At 45.8% G+C, this 16488-nt stretch overlaps 1 protein-coding gene across 6 annotated transcripts in view; it reads left to right on the top strand.

Moving 5' to 3' along the window:
• The window catches only part of COBL (cordon-bleu WH2 repeat protein), a 286849-nt gene that overhangs the window by 105692 nt on the left and 164669 nt on the right, over positions 1 to 16488 (top strand). For all 6 annotated transcript variants that reach the window (XM_087433415.1, XM_087433307.1, XM_087433242.1 and 3 more), the window contains exons 3-4: positions 8829 to 9039; positions 10920 to 11148. In XM_087433415.1, coding sequence (XP_087289541.1) covers positions 8829 to 9039; positions 10920 to 11148 — 440 coding nt within the window. The remainder of the gene's footprint in view (positions 1 to 8828; positions 9040 to 10919; positions 11149 to 16488) is intronic.

Here is a 16488-nt window from a genome sequence, read left to right as displayed (position 1 = left end):
GACCCGTGCTTAGCGTAGATCTACTAATTGTTGACCACTGTGGTTTCCCTCTTCTGTTTTATTAGAGAACATGTCCACCTTTTCACAGGGTAAGCAAATAGTTTATAATCTATAGTCAGCCCTTTAACCATGGTATTTCCTGATAGGACAGATTCTCATAGAGAAAATACATTAGTAATTGGAGTCTAATGATTCCTCTCTGTATATGACAGATTTTTTTTTTTTTAGCTTCCTTTGGATTTAGAAACTTAAATAAAAGTCCCAGTCTATTCTTAGAGTTAAAGACATGAGAATCGGTATTCCAGGTCATTCTTAAGGAAAATGCTCTGACATATAGGAAAGGTGTTACCATCATTGCACATGGCCACTGGAAGGAGGCCACTGACTCCATCATTTAGTTGGGGCACAAGTAAATAGAAGGTCTTTGAAGAGACAATGCCCTTAGCCTAAAGAGAGCTTCATAAACTGTATCAAGCATTAGAGAGTTGGGCTGTGTCCTTCTGATGTGGTGAATTAGTCCAGTCTAAGTTGGTACACATGTCCAAGGGTTCCGGGGCAGGAAAAGTCAAGCATTCCCTTTGCAAAATAGAAGAAATCTTCCTCAGTGTTCAGTCCTGCAATTCTGCCTCTATGGGCCATGAGATCCCCTTTACAATAGACACATTTACAACTGTGCTGGGATTTTTAGCTCCTGGCCCTGGTAAAACAGCACAGGACTCTCAGCACAGGTATTGGGCCTCTACGTGCCTTCTGGAGAAAGTGCACCTGTTACAAGATGCAGGGGAGGAAGGCTGTGAGTGACCCTCAGCCCTGGTCTGTCCTTCATCCGACCTACCCATCAAGGTGCTGGCAAAGCGTCTTGCAGAAAGAGCAGATGTGCGGTCTGCTGGCAGCTTCTGAAGGGCCAGTGGCCTGGACTTTGCTCTCAGGTGAGCTCACAGCTCCAGGGGCTGAAGGAAGCTTGCTCTTCTCCAGCACTCAGTGAGGGAAGGAGGTGAAGTTCGAAGGGGCGTTTCTGAAGCTGGGGAGTTGGCCAAAGGAAGACCCTCTCTAAATAACTGGCTAACAGTCAGGTTTGGTTTGGTTTAGTTTGATTTACATTTTCACTTGACGAATACCTTTTTCTTTAAAGACTTTATTTTTTTAGAGCAGATTTAGGTTCACAGCAAAATTGAGAGGAAGGTACAGAAATTTCCCATATGCCCCCTGCCCCTCTCCCACAGCCTCCCCCATTATCAGCATCCTTCGTCAGAGTGTGCCATGTGTTACATTCGAGCCTACACTGACACTTCATAACCACCAAAGTCCAGAGTTTATGTTAGCATTCACTCAGCGTGGTTCATTCTGTGGGTTTGGACAAGTGTATAATGATATGTACCCGCCATTATAGTATCAAAGAGAGTATTTTCACTCTCCTAAAAAACCTCACAGGGAAGATTCCCAGGACACAGAGCCCGTATTGGTCACATTAGCTAGAGGTAAACCTCATTGAATGCCCTTTCTTATCAGCGCGTGTAATGTGTTTGATCATCCATGTCTTAACTCACCTCCCTAAGGTGTTTCTGCCTTAGTAAGGCTTTGTTTGGGCTAAATCCAAGAGAAGCTAAAAAAAAAACAATGTGTCTGTGATGTGCAGAATGTGGTCCTCCGCCTCCAGTTACTCCTGGATTTTCTTTATGAGAACTTTCCTGTGAGAAGCGAACAATTATAAGCGACTTGCTCATCCCGTGAGAAGGTGGGCATGTTCTTTACTGAACCCAGTGTTTAACAGTTCACAGAGGTACTGTTATTGTTTTGGATTTGGTGTTATACCAATCATACAGAGGGAAAGTCTCACATTGTGGGATCTTGATAGACTAAAAAGATGAAAATTATCGTTTATTCATTGAATAAAATACAAATTGAACACCTAACTTTTATGAGGCACTGGGAAGGGGACATCCCAACAAGCAGAAGGAAATAAGTAGCATTTGCAAAATGACCAGTTTGGGCAAGAAGCAGGAAGTTTAGTGCTGCTGGAACCTAGATTGGGAAGGGGGAGATACGTGGGCCTGGACGTTTGGGGTGGTAGTGTCTTAATGAGTCTCTTGTGGGCCATACTGTAGCTCCGTGGGTTTCATACAAGATTGCATGTGCCACCAGGGACACAAGGTTCTATTCCAGCACTAGGCGGTGAGTCATGAGAGAACTGGTGCATTAGAACATTAATTTTCCTCAAACGTAGGGAAAAATAGTTTTATATTAAAGTCGCTTGCAAAATTCACATGCATTTTAAAAATAAACACTAACAGTTAACCTTAAAGACATTGGCCTGTGTTCCAGGTCCCCCAGGGGGCTCATTGGCTCACCTGCCAAGTGAGAAGCACATAGAAAAGACCTGCTTCCGGGTGACCTGGACACAGGAGGCTCTGGACTCTGAAGTAAGATGACCTCCAAGATATAAGTCAAAAGATGATAAAGTCGGAGTTAAGAAAAAACACAAGTTACCATAGTGAGAGCCTAACCAGAATGCACCCCTTGTTGAGATCACCTGTCCATACCTGTCCAGGTAATGTAGCTCCTGACGTCACATCTGGGCAGGATAACTGTTAGGCTCCCAACCTCGGCACATCTCATCTCTTCCAGGTCAAGGGGCTCCAACCAGCACGGTCTTTTAAACAACATTAAAAGTTGAATGCCTTTAGAGAAGGCTCATCTCTCCAGTTAGCACGACCCCCATCTCTCCCTAGAGTCACACCCTGAGACCCTTTGCAGACTGCGGCAGCTGCCTGGCCCCGAGGGGCATTTGAGTTTTGTTAGGGTGTGGACAACTCTCTGGGATTTGGCACCATCATCCTGATGACTTAGCTTCTGCCTTGCGCCTGAGATGCCGGCACCTCTGGTCATTTTGCTGCTGCCTCGTTCCCTCATGCCTCACTTGATAGGCCCAGGACCCAGGCCACCGTGAGATTGGTTTCTTGCTGGTAACCCCAGCCTCGAACCTGGAGCCCTGTCTATGGCCGGCAGGTTCCCTGGCTCTGGGCTTCTTCAGTCACCTGTCTCTTCACTGTCAGGTTTTGTGTTCTGCCGTGTGTTCCTTTGTACTGGACCTCGTTGGTACGGACCGCCTCTTGGAGGACCCCACTCACATCTTGCCATATCATGCCTCTCTGATGCGTTATGAAGCTGCCAGACTGGACTTTCTCCCAGGGCCTGCTCTGACTCTGTTACACCCGAGTTTGCTGTACCCAGGGCTTGGTGCCACCTGCTGGCCTTGGTCCTACACAAGAAACTAGGCCATGTTCCACCAGTTTAAGATTTGACAGTGCATGCAAATTAAGTGTGTTTGTTTGAACATTATGTACGAAAGTAGCTACCTTAATGTAATTTGTAAACTTGGCACTGAGGGAGCCATTTATCCAGTCAACGCATATGTACTAAGTGCTCATTTCATGAGTACTTGGAGTGCAGTGGTTTTCAAAGTGTGGTCCCACAGTAGCAGTGGCTGTGTCACCTGTCACCTGGGAACTTGTTAGAAATGCAAATTCCCAGCCCAGACCTAGTGAATCAGCAACCCCCGGGTGGGGCTCAGCAGTCTGTGCTTTAACAAGCCAGAAGTTTCAGGTTACATGTTAAACTTGGAGATTCCCTGCTGCAGTGCATGCCACTGGCTTTGCTGGATGTCAGGGTACCTGGATGAGCATGCAGTCCCCAAGAGGAAGCCCAGGGTCTTGCTGGCCTAATGGCCTGGAGGGAGTTTGTAGGAATGATTAGTGTAGGCAGTTCAAGATGATCCTCAGCTGCCTGACCATAGACGGGCATCGTGATTTAGATGGAAGTGTCCTCATTCGAGAAGGGCGACTCATTAATGGGCCCCACTTGATGGAACTAGCGCCTGGCCTCTCTGACTTCCATGTCCCAGCTCTGTGGGCCCAGATAGCCCCTTCACTGTCATCCCTGAGTCCTCTGAGTGGCCACTGAGTGGCCTCTGCATTGGGGGAGCAGGAGTGTTGTCACAGGTTGTTCATTGCTGTCTCGCTCTCCACCAGGATTTCAGAAAGAATCGCATACAAGAAAAGACCAGTTTTTCTTACTGAAACCACTGACTCGTGCAAAAACAGTTTTTGAAGTCTATACACATTTGGAAAGTAATATTTTTTAAAGAAATAAGTAGAAAAATTCTATTCTTTAAATTTAAAAATAGAGACCACAATAAATGCCAAAAAATAAATTTCATCCCTACATTATGAGCACTTAAAAGACATTTAGAGAACAAAGAGATGAAGAAGTTGGAAGAAAAAAGGATTGAGGAGCAGTGGGAGAGAAAACCCCAGAGATTCGCCCCACCCCCACCACCCCCGTTAGTGCGGTTTTGGGTAATCAGTCCTCTTTACCACTGTCTTTTACTCGTCCACTAAACTTGGAATTTGGGATTACAGAGAGAGAGAGAGAGAGAGAGAGTCCCTGAGAATGGTGTTTGTGTTTGTCTTAGTCAGTTTGGGCTACCAAACTACCAAATACCACAGACTGCGTGGATTAAACAACAGACGTTTATTTCTCATGGTTCTGGAGCCTAGAAGCCCGAGATCAAGGTGCCAGCAGGGAAGATTTCATTCTGAGACCTCTTTCTGGCTTGTAGGCGGCCGCCGTCTTGCTGTGTGCTCTCGTGACCTCTTCTTGTGGGTGTGCAGAGGGAGCGAGCTCTCTGGTGTCTGTTCTTATAAGGACACTGATCCTACCAGATTACTGCCCACCCTTATGACCCCATTTAACCTCAATTACATCCTTATAGGCCCTGTCTCCAAATACAGTCACATAGGGGTTAGGGATTCAACATGAACTTGGGGAAACACAATTCTGTCCATAGCAATATTCATACGGGGTGACCACTGAGGCCCGGGCGGTGTGCTGTGTGTCCTTAGCACTGACGGTCTAGTCAGCTTCCTTAATACACCTGACCTTCCTCTGACATTCTGGGAGTGTCTGATTGCCTTAGTTTTCTCTTTGTAAGATTGGGGAAACTTGATTCTGCAGTGCCTCAAGGATGCTACTTGAAAAGCGTCTTGTTTTATCTTGGTATTTGCTGAGAGCAGGATAGAGTTCAGCCACATACCAACAGGAGACGCTTTGCTCCGAGCCAAGTAAAACGTCTCACTACGTAGAATCCCAAATAGAAAAGACAGGAATGAATTAACTCATTTATTTAGCAAACACATAACACTTACCACGTGCCTGGCACTGTGCTCAGTGTCTTACAAGTGTTAATTCACTTAAGAGTCTAACAGGTGGACTCTGTCATTATGCCCTCACAGATGAGGAAACAGAGGCACGGAGAGGCAGGTCTGAGAAGCAGTGAGTGGTGGTGCTGGGACTCCATCCTGGGCAGCCTGCCCCTCCAGTCCTTTCACTAAATCCCCATACTGCCATGGGGAAGATGCTCAACCCCTCATCAAAGGGCCAGCATGTGCAAAGCGGCAGATCAGAGGCGGGTGCCACTGCATCCCAGGGCAGGTGGGAGGCGCGAACAGGAGACCAGGCTCAGGAGGTGATGAGAAAGTGTAGGAGTGACGAGGCAACCTCTTCCAGGCTCCGGAAAGCTCTTTCCTGTCGCCCAGTGGCACAGGGACCTACCAAGACCCTGTGGAGGGCACAAAATGACACCCAGTTAGAGAAATCATTCATCCTCTGTGGGTTGAGGTCTGGTGAATCTGTGAAGGGAACCCACAGGGACCAGGCAGCAGTCAGGACCTCTGTGTCCGTCCTTGGCACTGCCATTGTGCTGTGGGTTCCTTCTCTCTTTCTGGGTGAATTTTTCCAGGAGCATCAAAGGAGCCTTGAAGGAACTGGCTTACTGTTTGGAGTTTGGGGTTTTAAAATGCTGGCCAACAGCAGCTTAATATGTGTGGTGAAAAGTGGTGTTAAGGCCACCTCACTCACACCTCACTGTGCAAGGACGTGATCCTGAGAAGCATACAGGGGAGAAGTCGTCAATGAGGTCACATTTTAAATGGGCCTGGGGAAGGGTCCCATGATGTGGCAGATGGCAGACCCTTTAGGAAATGTTGTGAGATGGGCTCGTGCTTTTGGGCTTGAGTCCTCCTGTTCGGACTTCTGCACATCTGGCTTCTTAGATGCAACCCAAGTCGGATCTGTGTCGGGATGCTGTGTCCATCTGTGAGTCTCCAAGAGAAATGGCCTGAAAGAGAGCAAGACAGCTCTCAAAGCCTGGCTCCCCTTGTCCCAAACCTCCTCACTTTCCTGTAAAACCGCTTGGGTTCCAGCCACCGGGAGGGCTGGTGTCTGATTTGCTGGTCCAGGTTGCATTGGTTTTCAACCGATTTAAGGGCCTGTGATGACCCAGCCTGTGGTGTTGAGCTGAGTTTTATTATCACTTTCTTACAGTGTTGTGGTTTTTCTTTTTTTGCCTCCCTCTCCCTGTCATTTGATAGTAAATTTGAGGAGATAGGCCTCCAGCACATAGAATTTTCTGCTTGGGAATCCTTTCCTTCTCCCATTCCTCAAACATGTTATCGAGAAACTGCTTCCACACTCAACTGTTGCACGTCACTGCAGCCTTAACATCAAGGAGCTCTCTCTGGGAAGAACTACATCCTACACTAGGGTCAGGAAAGAGTGAAGGTCAGCACTGCTGAGTATCCATCAGCCAATTTTGGAGGAGATCCATTCGACACACAGACAGAGATTTAAGGACCCACTTATTTATTCGGACAGGAAAGAAATGCCACATCACTGCTCTGCTAGTGCATTCAGTGATACGTACTGGCTTCTGTTATGGCCAGACAGGTTTATTCTCTGTAATGGAAAAAAATCCATCCAGCCCCAGAGCTGGCCTGCTCCCTTTCAGAACGTCTAATTTGATGTTTCAAACATGTTACCAATTATTGGATTAAAAGCATGGAAGTTTCGGGGCAGCCCAGTGGTGTAACAGTTAAGTTTGCGCACTCCGCTTCAGCGGCCCAGGGTTTGCCAGTTCGGATCCTGGGCGCCGACCCATGCACCACTCATCAAGCCATGCTGAGGCAGCATCACACATACCACAACTAGAAGGGTGTACAACTATGACATACAACTATCTACTGGGGCTTTGGGGAGAAAAAAGGAAAAAAGGAGGGCCAATCTTCCTTCAAAAAAAAAAAAATTCAAAGTCAGTTTAAAAAGAATGGAAGTTTCCATTAATAGCTTTTGTGTTTTTTGTGGTTTTGTTCTAAGATTACTTCAAATATTTGTTTGAAAAAGTGTTTATATTGGTTTCCTTGGTGGAAGTAGACTGTGGATGGGGAGAAGAGAGAGGAAATGAGACCCAGCATCAGATGGATCAGAGTCCCAATCCCAGCTCCACCTCTCCCTGGAAACCCCGGGATAGTAGTCCCCACCTCCCAGACTTGTGAGGATGAGAGGGAATGAAGTGAAGTGCGCAGTATGGCTCCGGGCCATCATGGACACGCAGTGAATGGTCACAAATAATATGTCGTTGTTTTAGCGTCCTTAGAAGTCTGTTTTCTATACTGAGACTTTTCAGTGGAATATTATGTCTCGGAGTGTTTGGTGATGTCACTCCTTGTTTTGTTGCATTAAGCTCATTGTTGAAATAAAGATGATTTTTATCTCAGAGCTGAAGGAATCAGAGTTCACAGCATTATTAGCCAGCGTGCCTGCCCGTGTGTGGTGCTCGTGAGGGTTAGAGCTGTGTGGCCCGATGAATGCACCATCCGAGTTCCAGCGGGCCAGGAGAAGTGCTGAGCCTCCTAAACTTCACAGGGGATTCCAGACCCCGGTTAAGACACATGCTGTTACTTAATTACTTCCTGGGTAGTGGGTGAGAGTAAATATTATCCTGGAGACGGTTTCGAAACAATCAGAGCATTATGATATTCTTTACTTGTAGCAACTGAATGAGAAATAGAGCCTTTGGGGAATTCTCTCAGGGTTGGGACTTTGCCTGTGGCTTTACTGTTCAGCATCAGTGCCCCCAGCAGCTCCAGGTGAGTGACGGATGAATGGTGGTGGGCCAGTGGCTAGCACCTGTGTGTTTACAGGCATGCTGGGAATCCCAGATCTGCACACACCCAGGTCACCAGACACCTGGAAAGCATAATCATGACCTGAAATAATTGCCATGCCAGTTACTAATTCAGAATTAGATCAGAGAAAGGACCTATGCTTTCGTGAGAGGTTTATGCTCCACTGCTTGGGAAATTTGTAGGCAAAGAGAAGTCAGCTTTAAATATAAAAACATCTGCCAGGCAGATATAAAAGATATCGGTGAAACTTTCCATTCTTTGGGATAATCTGAATTGTTACTCTCCTCCCTTAGTAAATAATTACCTGTGGTGGGAGGACATTATGAAAATTTTTCACATTCAACAAAGGGAATTTTCTTAAATTTTTTTGTCTTTAAAAAGGCATTTTTTAGCTTAAAAGAAAGTGATCAGTTTCTTCAACTTAAAAATTTAAGTTTTTAAGATACATTACGTTTATGAATAACTGAAAATGTAATGCCTTGTGCCCATAAGTAATATTGTTTGTGCTAAGGGACCTTACATGATTCAAGTTCACATACCCATAAATTTGATTAGAAATACAACTATTTTCCCAGCTATTATGATTTTGATCTACTGGCTGCTCTTTCATGTTGTTTACTAGTACTGAAAATGTTAAGAAATTGCTGTCAATCATGCATGAGGAATCAATGAGCTGCGGCTGTCTTTCTTCATCAGCACAGCCAGTTTGCTCATTCCTCCACTGGCCGGTTTGTTCTGCCCTCACTCAGCTAGACAGAAGGGGAGAGCAGACATTCCTAATAACCATGCTTTGTTTCCCTTTTCCAGCTACGCAATGATGGACCTGCTGGTTGAACTTTGCCTTCAGAACCACCTGAATCCGTCCCACCATGCCCTTGAGATCCGGTCTTCAGAAACCCAGCAGCCTTTGAGTTTTAAGCCAAATACTTTAGTTGGGACCCTGAATGTGCACACTGTATTTCTGAAAGAAAAAGTTCCTGAAGAGAAGGTTAAGCCTGGCCCACCTAAGGTGCCTGAGGTCAGTAGGACGGGAACCCTGTGTCATCTAAGGACATATGCAGATGCCTGTGGCTGCGGGTATGGGAGGTGCTGACGAGGGCCTGGTGGAGCCCCTCTTAGCCAAGTAAAACGTGCAGACAGCTGTGGTTGAGGTTCCTACTTCCATGCTAGACAACATTAGGAACTAAACTGAGTTTATTTTAGGAGGTGGAAATTTACAGAATTTAATAATGTTCATTGTTGTAATATTGCTCCTTTGGATATTATAGAAAAGGAATTCATCTACAGCAGAGCTAATCATTTGAACTTTCTGCAAGGATGGAAATATTCTATAATTCTGCACTTCGCAGAGTGATAATCACTGCCCACGTGTAGTTACTAACCACGTGAAATGCAGCTAGTGTGATCGAAAAACTGAACTTTTAATTAATTCAAATTTAAGTAACCACAAGTAGCCAGTGGCTACCTTATTGGACTAGTTCTAAAGGGCCTAGTTCAGTTATGGAGGTCTTCCTGCCCTAGGAAGCAGACAGGATATGTAGAAGATTTGAACATCTTCCGAGAGAGAGTGAGAGAGAGAGAGGAAAAAAGAGAATTTTCCTTTTTGAAAAATTGATGTTAGAAATATTTACTCATTGCAGTTGGAGAATATCTTATCATATGCAGAGATTTATTTCAGGCTTTTGATTATCAATTAAAACTAACTCCAGCTGCTCATTGTACTTTTTAACAAGGCTTGGATATGGATCTTTTAGTTCCAATTAAAAGCAGTGCTGTTTCATTTTTTTAGATTCTTGGAATATCTACTAAATTTTCCTGCTTTACAAAATGGAAATTTGGCCAACGGGTGAAGTTCTAGGTTTGAGTGGTTAATAAATTTTAATTGATGCCACCTCCATTCTGTTTGAAAGAGTTTTCCTTAAATCTTCAAGTAAAATTAGTGTTCAAGGAAACGAAACCATTTTTATATCCTGTAGCTTCTCTTACCTTCCTGGTCCCCAGGTGAAAAGCTTGGGGGCAGGCGAGCCCAGAGTTGTGCACAATTTCAGTTTGAGAAGCATGGACAAGGATTCCATCTTTCCTCCTAAAATTCAGTACCTCCTGGTACTCAGACTGGAAAACAGCCTGAGATCTACCTCATTCACTCTTATGTGATGCACGTTTACTGTGTCCGCCCTCCAGATCTTAGAACAATGTGGGTGATCAGTCAAGGCCAACAGAAGTTGACTTCATGGAAGTGTGGCAGATTCAGTTTTTATGATGCAACACTTTATATGTAGTCACTTAGAATCAGCTGTAGTCAAATTGTTTTTCTTTCTGATTATTATATATCTGATGTTTTAAAAAAATCTAAAATATTTTCTAGCTTAAAATATATGTGTGTAGTATGTATATATAAATATGTGTGTGCACAGTTATATACACACACTATATATATTCACATAGATATTCGTATATTTATGTGGATATTTTGGCTTTTAAAAATTTGATGTCTTATTTTGTGAGAGTTTTTCTTTAAACTGAATTATTCATAATACTTCCAAACTATGTTCCTTTAGAAAAATGTGTATAAGTGCCTAGTGTTCAAGTCTGGTCAGAATCCTTGAAAGACAGCATATGTATTGGATTTTAAATTGAGATCCCTCACTGATGTCCATTTCCCTGTGTTGTAGCAGTTTGATCATTAGTAAGAAAGATTCTAAAGTAAATTTATTATTCCAAGCACTTATTGTTCACTATTCAGTATGCCACTTTCCCTCATGACCCACTGAATTTGTGGAAGAAAGATTCAGGCTACACAAAATCTTGCCGTACTCAATTCTGGTGTAAAAACACAGTTTGAAGCCATTGTGGGAAGATGTACTTACAGAATTCTTTTTGTCTGGTGCGTTCTTCCAGAAGTCTGTGCGTTTGGTAGTGAACTACCTGCGAACGCAAAAGGCAGTTGTGCGTGTGAGCCCTGAGGTCCCGCTCCAGAACATTCTTCCTGTCATCTGTGCAAAGTGTGAGGTCAGCCCAGAGCATGTGGTGCTTCTCAGGGACAACATTGCTGGGGAGGAGTTGGAGCTGTCCAAGTCCCTGAATGAGCTGGGGATAAAGGAGCTCTACGCGTGGGACAACAAGAGAGGTGAGGCCACTGGGTGCCATAGACAGCCCACCCCCAGGGACACGGACGGGAAGCACACAAGCCCCCATCAGCTCTCTGCCCAACGGTTGCGGTGGGTAAAGATGAGTGTGTGAATTTTCAGGCAGCTTGAATTTTGTCCAAACCAGAGTTGAAGTGGGCAGAAAACAAATTTGGCTTGTTCTTGTTCCCCTCGATTGCAAGAAAATTTCTGGGCCTCTTTCCTCCAGTCCTTAGCAAGTCCTTCACCCCTTGTCTCCTGTGAACTTCAGTAAGATAAGTAAGAGAGGGGAAGGTGAGAAGAAAATCGGAGCATCCACTCTGAAAGAACTACTCAGAAACCACATTCAAACCGTCTTCTCCTGGGTTTCTTTTTCACTGCCGTTTCCTGCTCCCAAGTCTCAAACACTGTTTATGATCAAAACCAGTGGCAAAAATGCATTTAGCTGTTCTTTAACCTGCCCAAAGTATAGTTCATGAGCTCAGTCCCTCCAGACAACTGAGGATGCATCCTCAGCATCCGTGCTAGAGACCTCACTGCCCATGTGAATTGAGTACCTGGCCTGATGTCACAGTTAGAGCAACTGGTGAGAGTGGCTGCTCCGAGGTGGATGTTGGTGCAAAGACTGAGACGTCCTGTGAGCAGGACATCTGATGGGCACAAAGGGCTGACTGTATTTAACCAACTGTCAGACCAAAAAAAAAATTTTAATGTTCCTTGCTCTTAGAGTTACTAAAGTGGACTTCAGAAAAGTATCTGTTTTAGTGAGCTCACTTGGTATCTGTTGCCTTTTTACTTATTCCATAATATTGAACAAGCTGGGCTTTTAAAATATATACATATTCAAGTTTTTCATGTTTCTCTACAGCTTCTTTCAAATTCACCCAATAAAACAATTTGTTTTGCTATTACCAAATTTATTGTGAAATCAGTGGTCACAGTGGAGGTTTGGGACTTCTGGAGGTTCGGGACCCTGGTCTCATTTGATATTCAGGAAAGGGTTTTAGCTCCCTTGAGTATCAGATACATAGACTATTCCTTCAGAAGCAGTGCTCTGACATCTGAGAGTAATGCATCTTGTGTTTTAGCCAGTATCTTTTTAAAACTCACCCAAGATTATTCTCAGCATCTGCTACACAGGCCTGGATATCGCGGGGGTGTCTGTCAGGTTATATCAGCCCTATTTAAATTTGGTTTCTGTGACTCTTTGGAAACAGAGCTTTCATTTGGCAAGACAAGAAAAGAAAAGAAAAACTGTCCCACATTTAAGTATTTGCAAGAAAAAGCCTTACACAAACAGCTATTCCTGCTCTATGTCAATCGTCAGATATATCTTGAAAGGGGCTGTAGAACCTGTTACCTGGGGAAAGTTATATGAACCCAGCCTCTCTGTTAAGGCGTGGACCCTGCAAGCCCACAGTCATCTGGAGCACAGGGGTGAGACGTCCTGAGAGGAAACCCCACTAAGTCCAGCGCCCCCTCTTTGATCTCCACGTGGGATGGGGCACACTGGTGCAGCTACCTGCCCACTGCATGTGGAAGTACTTCTGCCCTAGGGGACAGAGCTGTGCCCAAGCCCCTGAGTCCCCCTCTCCCCGGCCTCGGGCACCCTGCAAGGGATGCTCTGCCTGGGACCCCAGCAGCATCCCCAGAAAATAAAGGACTCACACCCAGCGTGGCGGGGTACCTGCTCCAGCCCAGTGGCTGACATCCCTTTCATCCGGACCATACTGAGCCACGTGCCTTGCTGTCTGTGAAATATTTGATTTCCCTTCCTGCCAAACACCTCCATCCCACTCTACTGACAGTCAAGTATTTGAGAAGAAAAGAGAACATTCCAGAGGATGCCCATGAGGAGCCCTCTTCTTTGTCCCTCTTGGGTGACATCCCCTCCCCAGCCCGCAGCTGCTTGAGAACCGGTGAGGGCCGCTGGCAGGAGGACATGTGTTGCTAGGCAGAGGGCACCTCCTCTGGAATTCCTGGAGGTGGCAGCTTGTAAAAAGCAGAAGGCTTTGCTGCCACCTGCTTCCATGGTGGCACTTAGCAGCCTGGCAGCTGCGGGCTCTAGGAGATCAAGGCCAAGAATGCAGGCCTGCTTTGCAGTTGGCCTTCTCCTGCGTGGGCACAGACACCCCCCATCTGAGGCCGATGGAGGGGCCGGGGCCTTGGTCAGGTGCTGCTGCAGATCTCGAAGCTTGCCCTCACTCTCTCATTGCCTGCCTTTTCCAGTTCTTCTGACCAAAACGCAGTCGGAGCCTTCCCTGAGCCGTCGAGGTACAGTGAGCCCGAGCACTGCTCCTGCTAGGCTGCACTTTGCATGGCTCTGGGCTCGGATGATGCACGGAAGTGATGATTGTGTGCAGGACCTGAGGGAATGCAGTTGTGGCTTGTGGCGCCTCTGGGGGCGTCTTGCTGGCTGAAATGAGGTTATGGTTTGGTTTGACTCTCTGGTTGGCTAAGAGAAGAATGTCTCTTAGAGGACAGAGGATTTGCTGTGTGGTTCTAACTGGTAAGAAATGAAGGAGGTTGTTGTAAAGAACAGGTCCTTTATGAACACAGAATTTCTGGGCAGAACAGAGGTGGTACATGGGGCAGAGGCACTGTTTCCTGCTCACCTGTGCTCACCTACCCTCAAGGTCCATCCTGCCTGCTTCAGAATTTGGGGCAATGTGGATTGTGAAATTTAATCTTTTCTGTCATAGACAAGTATGTAAACGACTAGTCCAGATTTTGCATTTATCCTGACACCTATTTCTTATATATACACGCACAAATATATGTATATATTTACATATATATGCATATACGTACACACATATACATAGATATATACTGATAGATATACATAGATACATACACATATATATTGGGATTTTAATGAACATTTTGGACTATATATACATATACACACATACATATTCAAAAAAGTTCATTAAAATCCTAATGAGTGCTTATAGTTTACAGAAATTTTTATCCATGTGTATTAAGTGTTTAATAATAGAGTTTGTTTCTAGAAAAAAAATTAATGAAAGGAACTGTGTTGGTCTAGAACCGCAGTCCGTGGTGTCATGTCTGGCAGTCCCGTGGCCTAGGCCACCATTCATATTCCTCATCTGTTGTTATCTGATCCGTAGTACAGTACAGATGAAGATTACAGAAAGAAGGATTCTCTTTTAAGAAACACTGTGAAGGGAGTCGTTTTGAGCAGAAAACTCATATGTGTGAAGGCTGTATCAATTCTGGTTGCTTTGATCTGGGAACACGGGCAGGCTGAGAGTAGCAGAGAGGGGGGCCCAAAGGCCCTGTGTATACGTGGTCTCGTTTGGTGCCCAGCACTTAGAGACTGCACGTTGTGAGAATTCCCATGTCGTGTACTTGGAAATGCAAACCTGGTTCTCCTCTTGCAGGTACTGGCCTGGTGACCTTGTTGTGGTCACTGGACGGTCCTGACCTTCAGTTTTCTCGTCCGGAAGAGTGGGCTCTTTGGACTCGTTGGTGTTTAAAGCTCCAGCAGCTCCATCCATCCCTCTGCACCCTCAATTCATCTTTACATTCTCCAAGTCATTTTGATGCTTCAGAACAGGACGTGCTTTCTTATGGATTAAGCACAACCTCCCCTAAACTTTTATTAATATTTAAGTTTTAGTGAATTAGAGTAAACTAAAACAAAATAAATGTCATGCTCAAGTTGTCATTCGTCTAGCCATGGATTCCAGGTCTGCTGTGTATGTTCGCGGCCAGGCTATGTATCGGTTGCCAGTTACTGCTTTGACTGTGCAGCAGGGCCCTGTGGGGATTTGGCTGATGGGAACACTGTAAGGAAAACCAGATGCTCTTGCTGAGCTCTCAAGCCGATCCTTCTGCAGTGTCTGCCGAGTCGCAAAGGGCTCACAGGAGGCCCCTCTCAGTCCAAAGTCACCAAAGCCTCTCAAATCAGACCACCTGCTTGGGCCTGGCTCAGGGCTGGGTGCTGGGTCCCTGCCACCTCCAGACAACTGCAGGCTGTGGCCGAGCAAGAGAGCCACTCGGATCACTGTGGGGCAGCTCTGGTGCCAGGGCTGTCCCTGAGCCTTGAGTCCTGTGGGCGTGGTGGCCAGCCACTGTCACTGTTGAGGAGAGAAACAAGAGGCTCCATTTGATAGCAATTTTCTGATCCCGTCTCTCGTTTTTGTGGTGGTGTAATAGGGTGCAGCAGTAACATGTTCTCTCTCTTGTTCATCTGTCAGGTCTTATAATACCATGCATTTTACGATATCCGTGTCATATACCAATCAATTCTAGAAACATCTTAGGTGTAAATACACATCTTAATACATACTGTAGTTTACATATAGCTTTACCCTGTAGTATAGTATATGTTACCCTTTACAGCTCTGTGCTCAGTAGAGGGTCTTGATGTGATTAGCCGTGAACTCCGTGTGCACACGTTTCTGCGTGGATGCACACCTCGTGACTGAAGCCAGCCGGCTTGCTGGTTTGGATGTTGTGTGATGTGGAGGCTGCTGATGAGCTCGGCTGGAGCCGCCTGCACGGAGCTGAAAGTCCTGGCCCTGGAGACTCACCTGAGCCTTTGCCACTCCCAGAGTGATTTAGAGAATGCGTGTGCTTGAATCTTGCTTTGTTGGGTAGACCGTATTAGTGTGAATGCATACAGTACTAACGCACTGGCTTTTCTGTCTGTTCTCTGTTTGGAGTATGAGATTCTACGTTAGCAGATAAAAAAGTTAACTGATGTTTACCTTGTTTCGGTTGATGTTTTTATGGTAGAGTTTGTATAATCCTGGTCGAGATTTTCCCACTATTGGATTGGCACTGTGGCTGTCTAGCAGTTGGCAGTGGTATGGGGAAATTCATTTTTCTCTCCTTTGGGAACACCTAAATTATCTGTCCTCTTGCCATGTTTGTGTGCCTTGGACGAGAAGGACTGGACAAGTTTATGATAAAGGCCAGGAGTGGCGTCTGAGTGTCAGCAGATCAGGGAGTAATGATAGCCAGTAGTCATAGAGCTGTGTGTACCAGGCACAGTTATCTGACTCATCCCCAGTCTGCAGGTGAGGAAACTCAGGCCTGGAGCTGCGAAGCAACCTGCCCACGTACGCTGCACACCTGCCAGCTCTTAACCTCTACTGCGCCGGCTCTCAAGTGCGTCCCCACAGCTTGAGCATCCCCAGGGGGCTTGTTAGGGCAGGGTGCTGGGCCCCACCCCCTGAGTTTCTGATTCGGGGTCTGGAATGGGTCCAGGTTCCCAGTGCTGCTGTTGCTGCCGGTCCCTCCTTGCCCTGGGAACCACAGCCCTTGGCTCTGTTGTCCGCTGCCTGACAATTCTGGGCTATGGTGTCCCC

Source organism: Ceratotherium simum, chromosome 1 (assembly GCF_057802395.1).
Source record: "Ceratotherium simum simum isolate JZ-2026a chromosome 1, ASM5780239v1, whole genome shotgun sequence".
Classification (NCBI taxonomy): Eukaryota; Metazoa; Chordata; class Mammalia; order Perissodactyla; family Rhinocerotidae; genus Ceratotherium; species Ceratotherium simum.
Note: the sequence above shows the minus strand (reverse complement) of the source record. Positions and strands in the feature narration are given on the sequence as shown.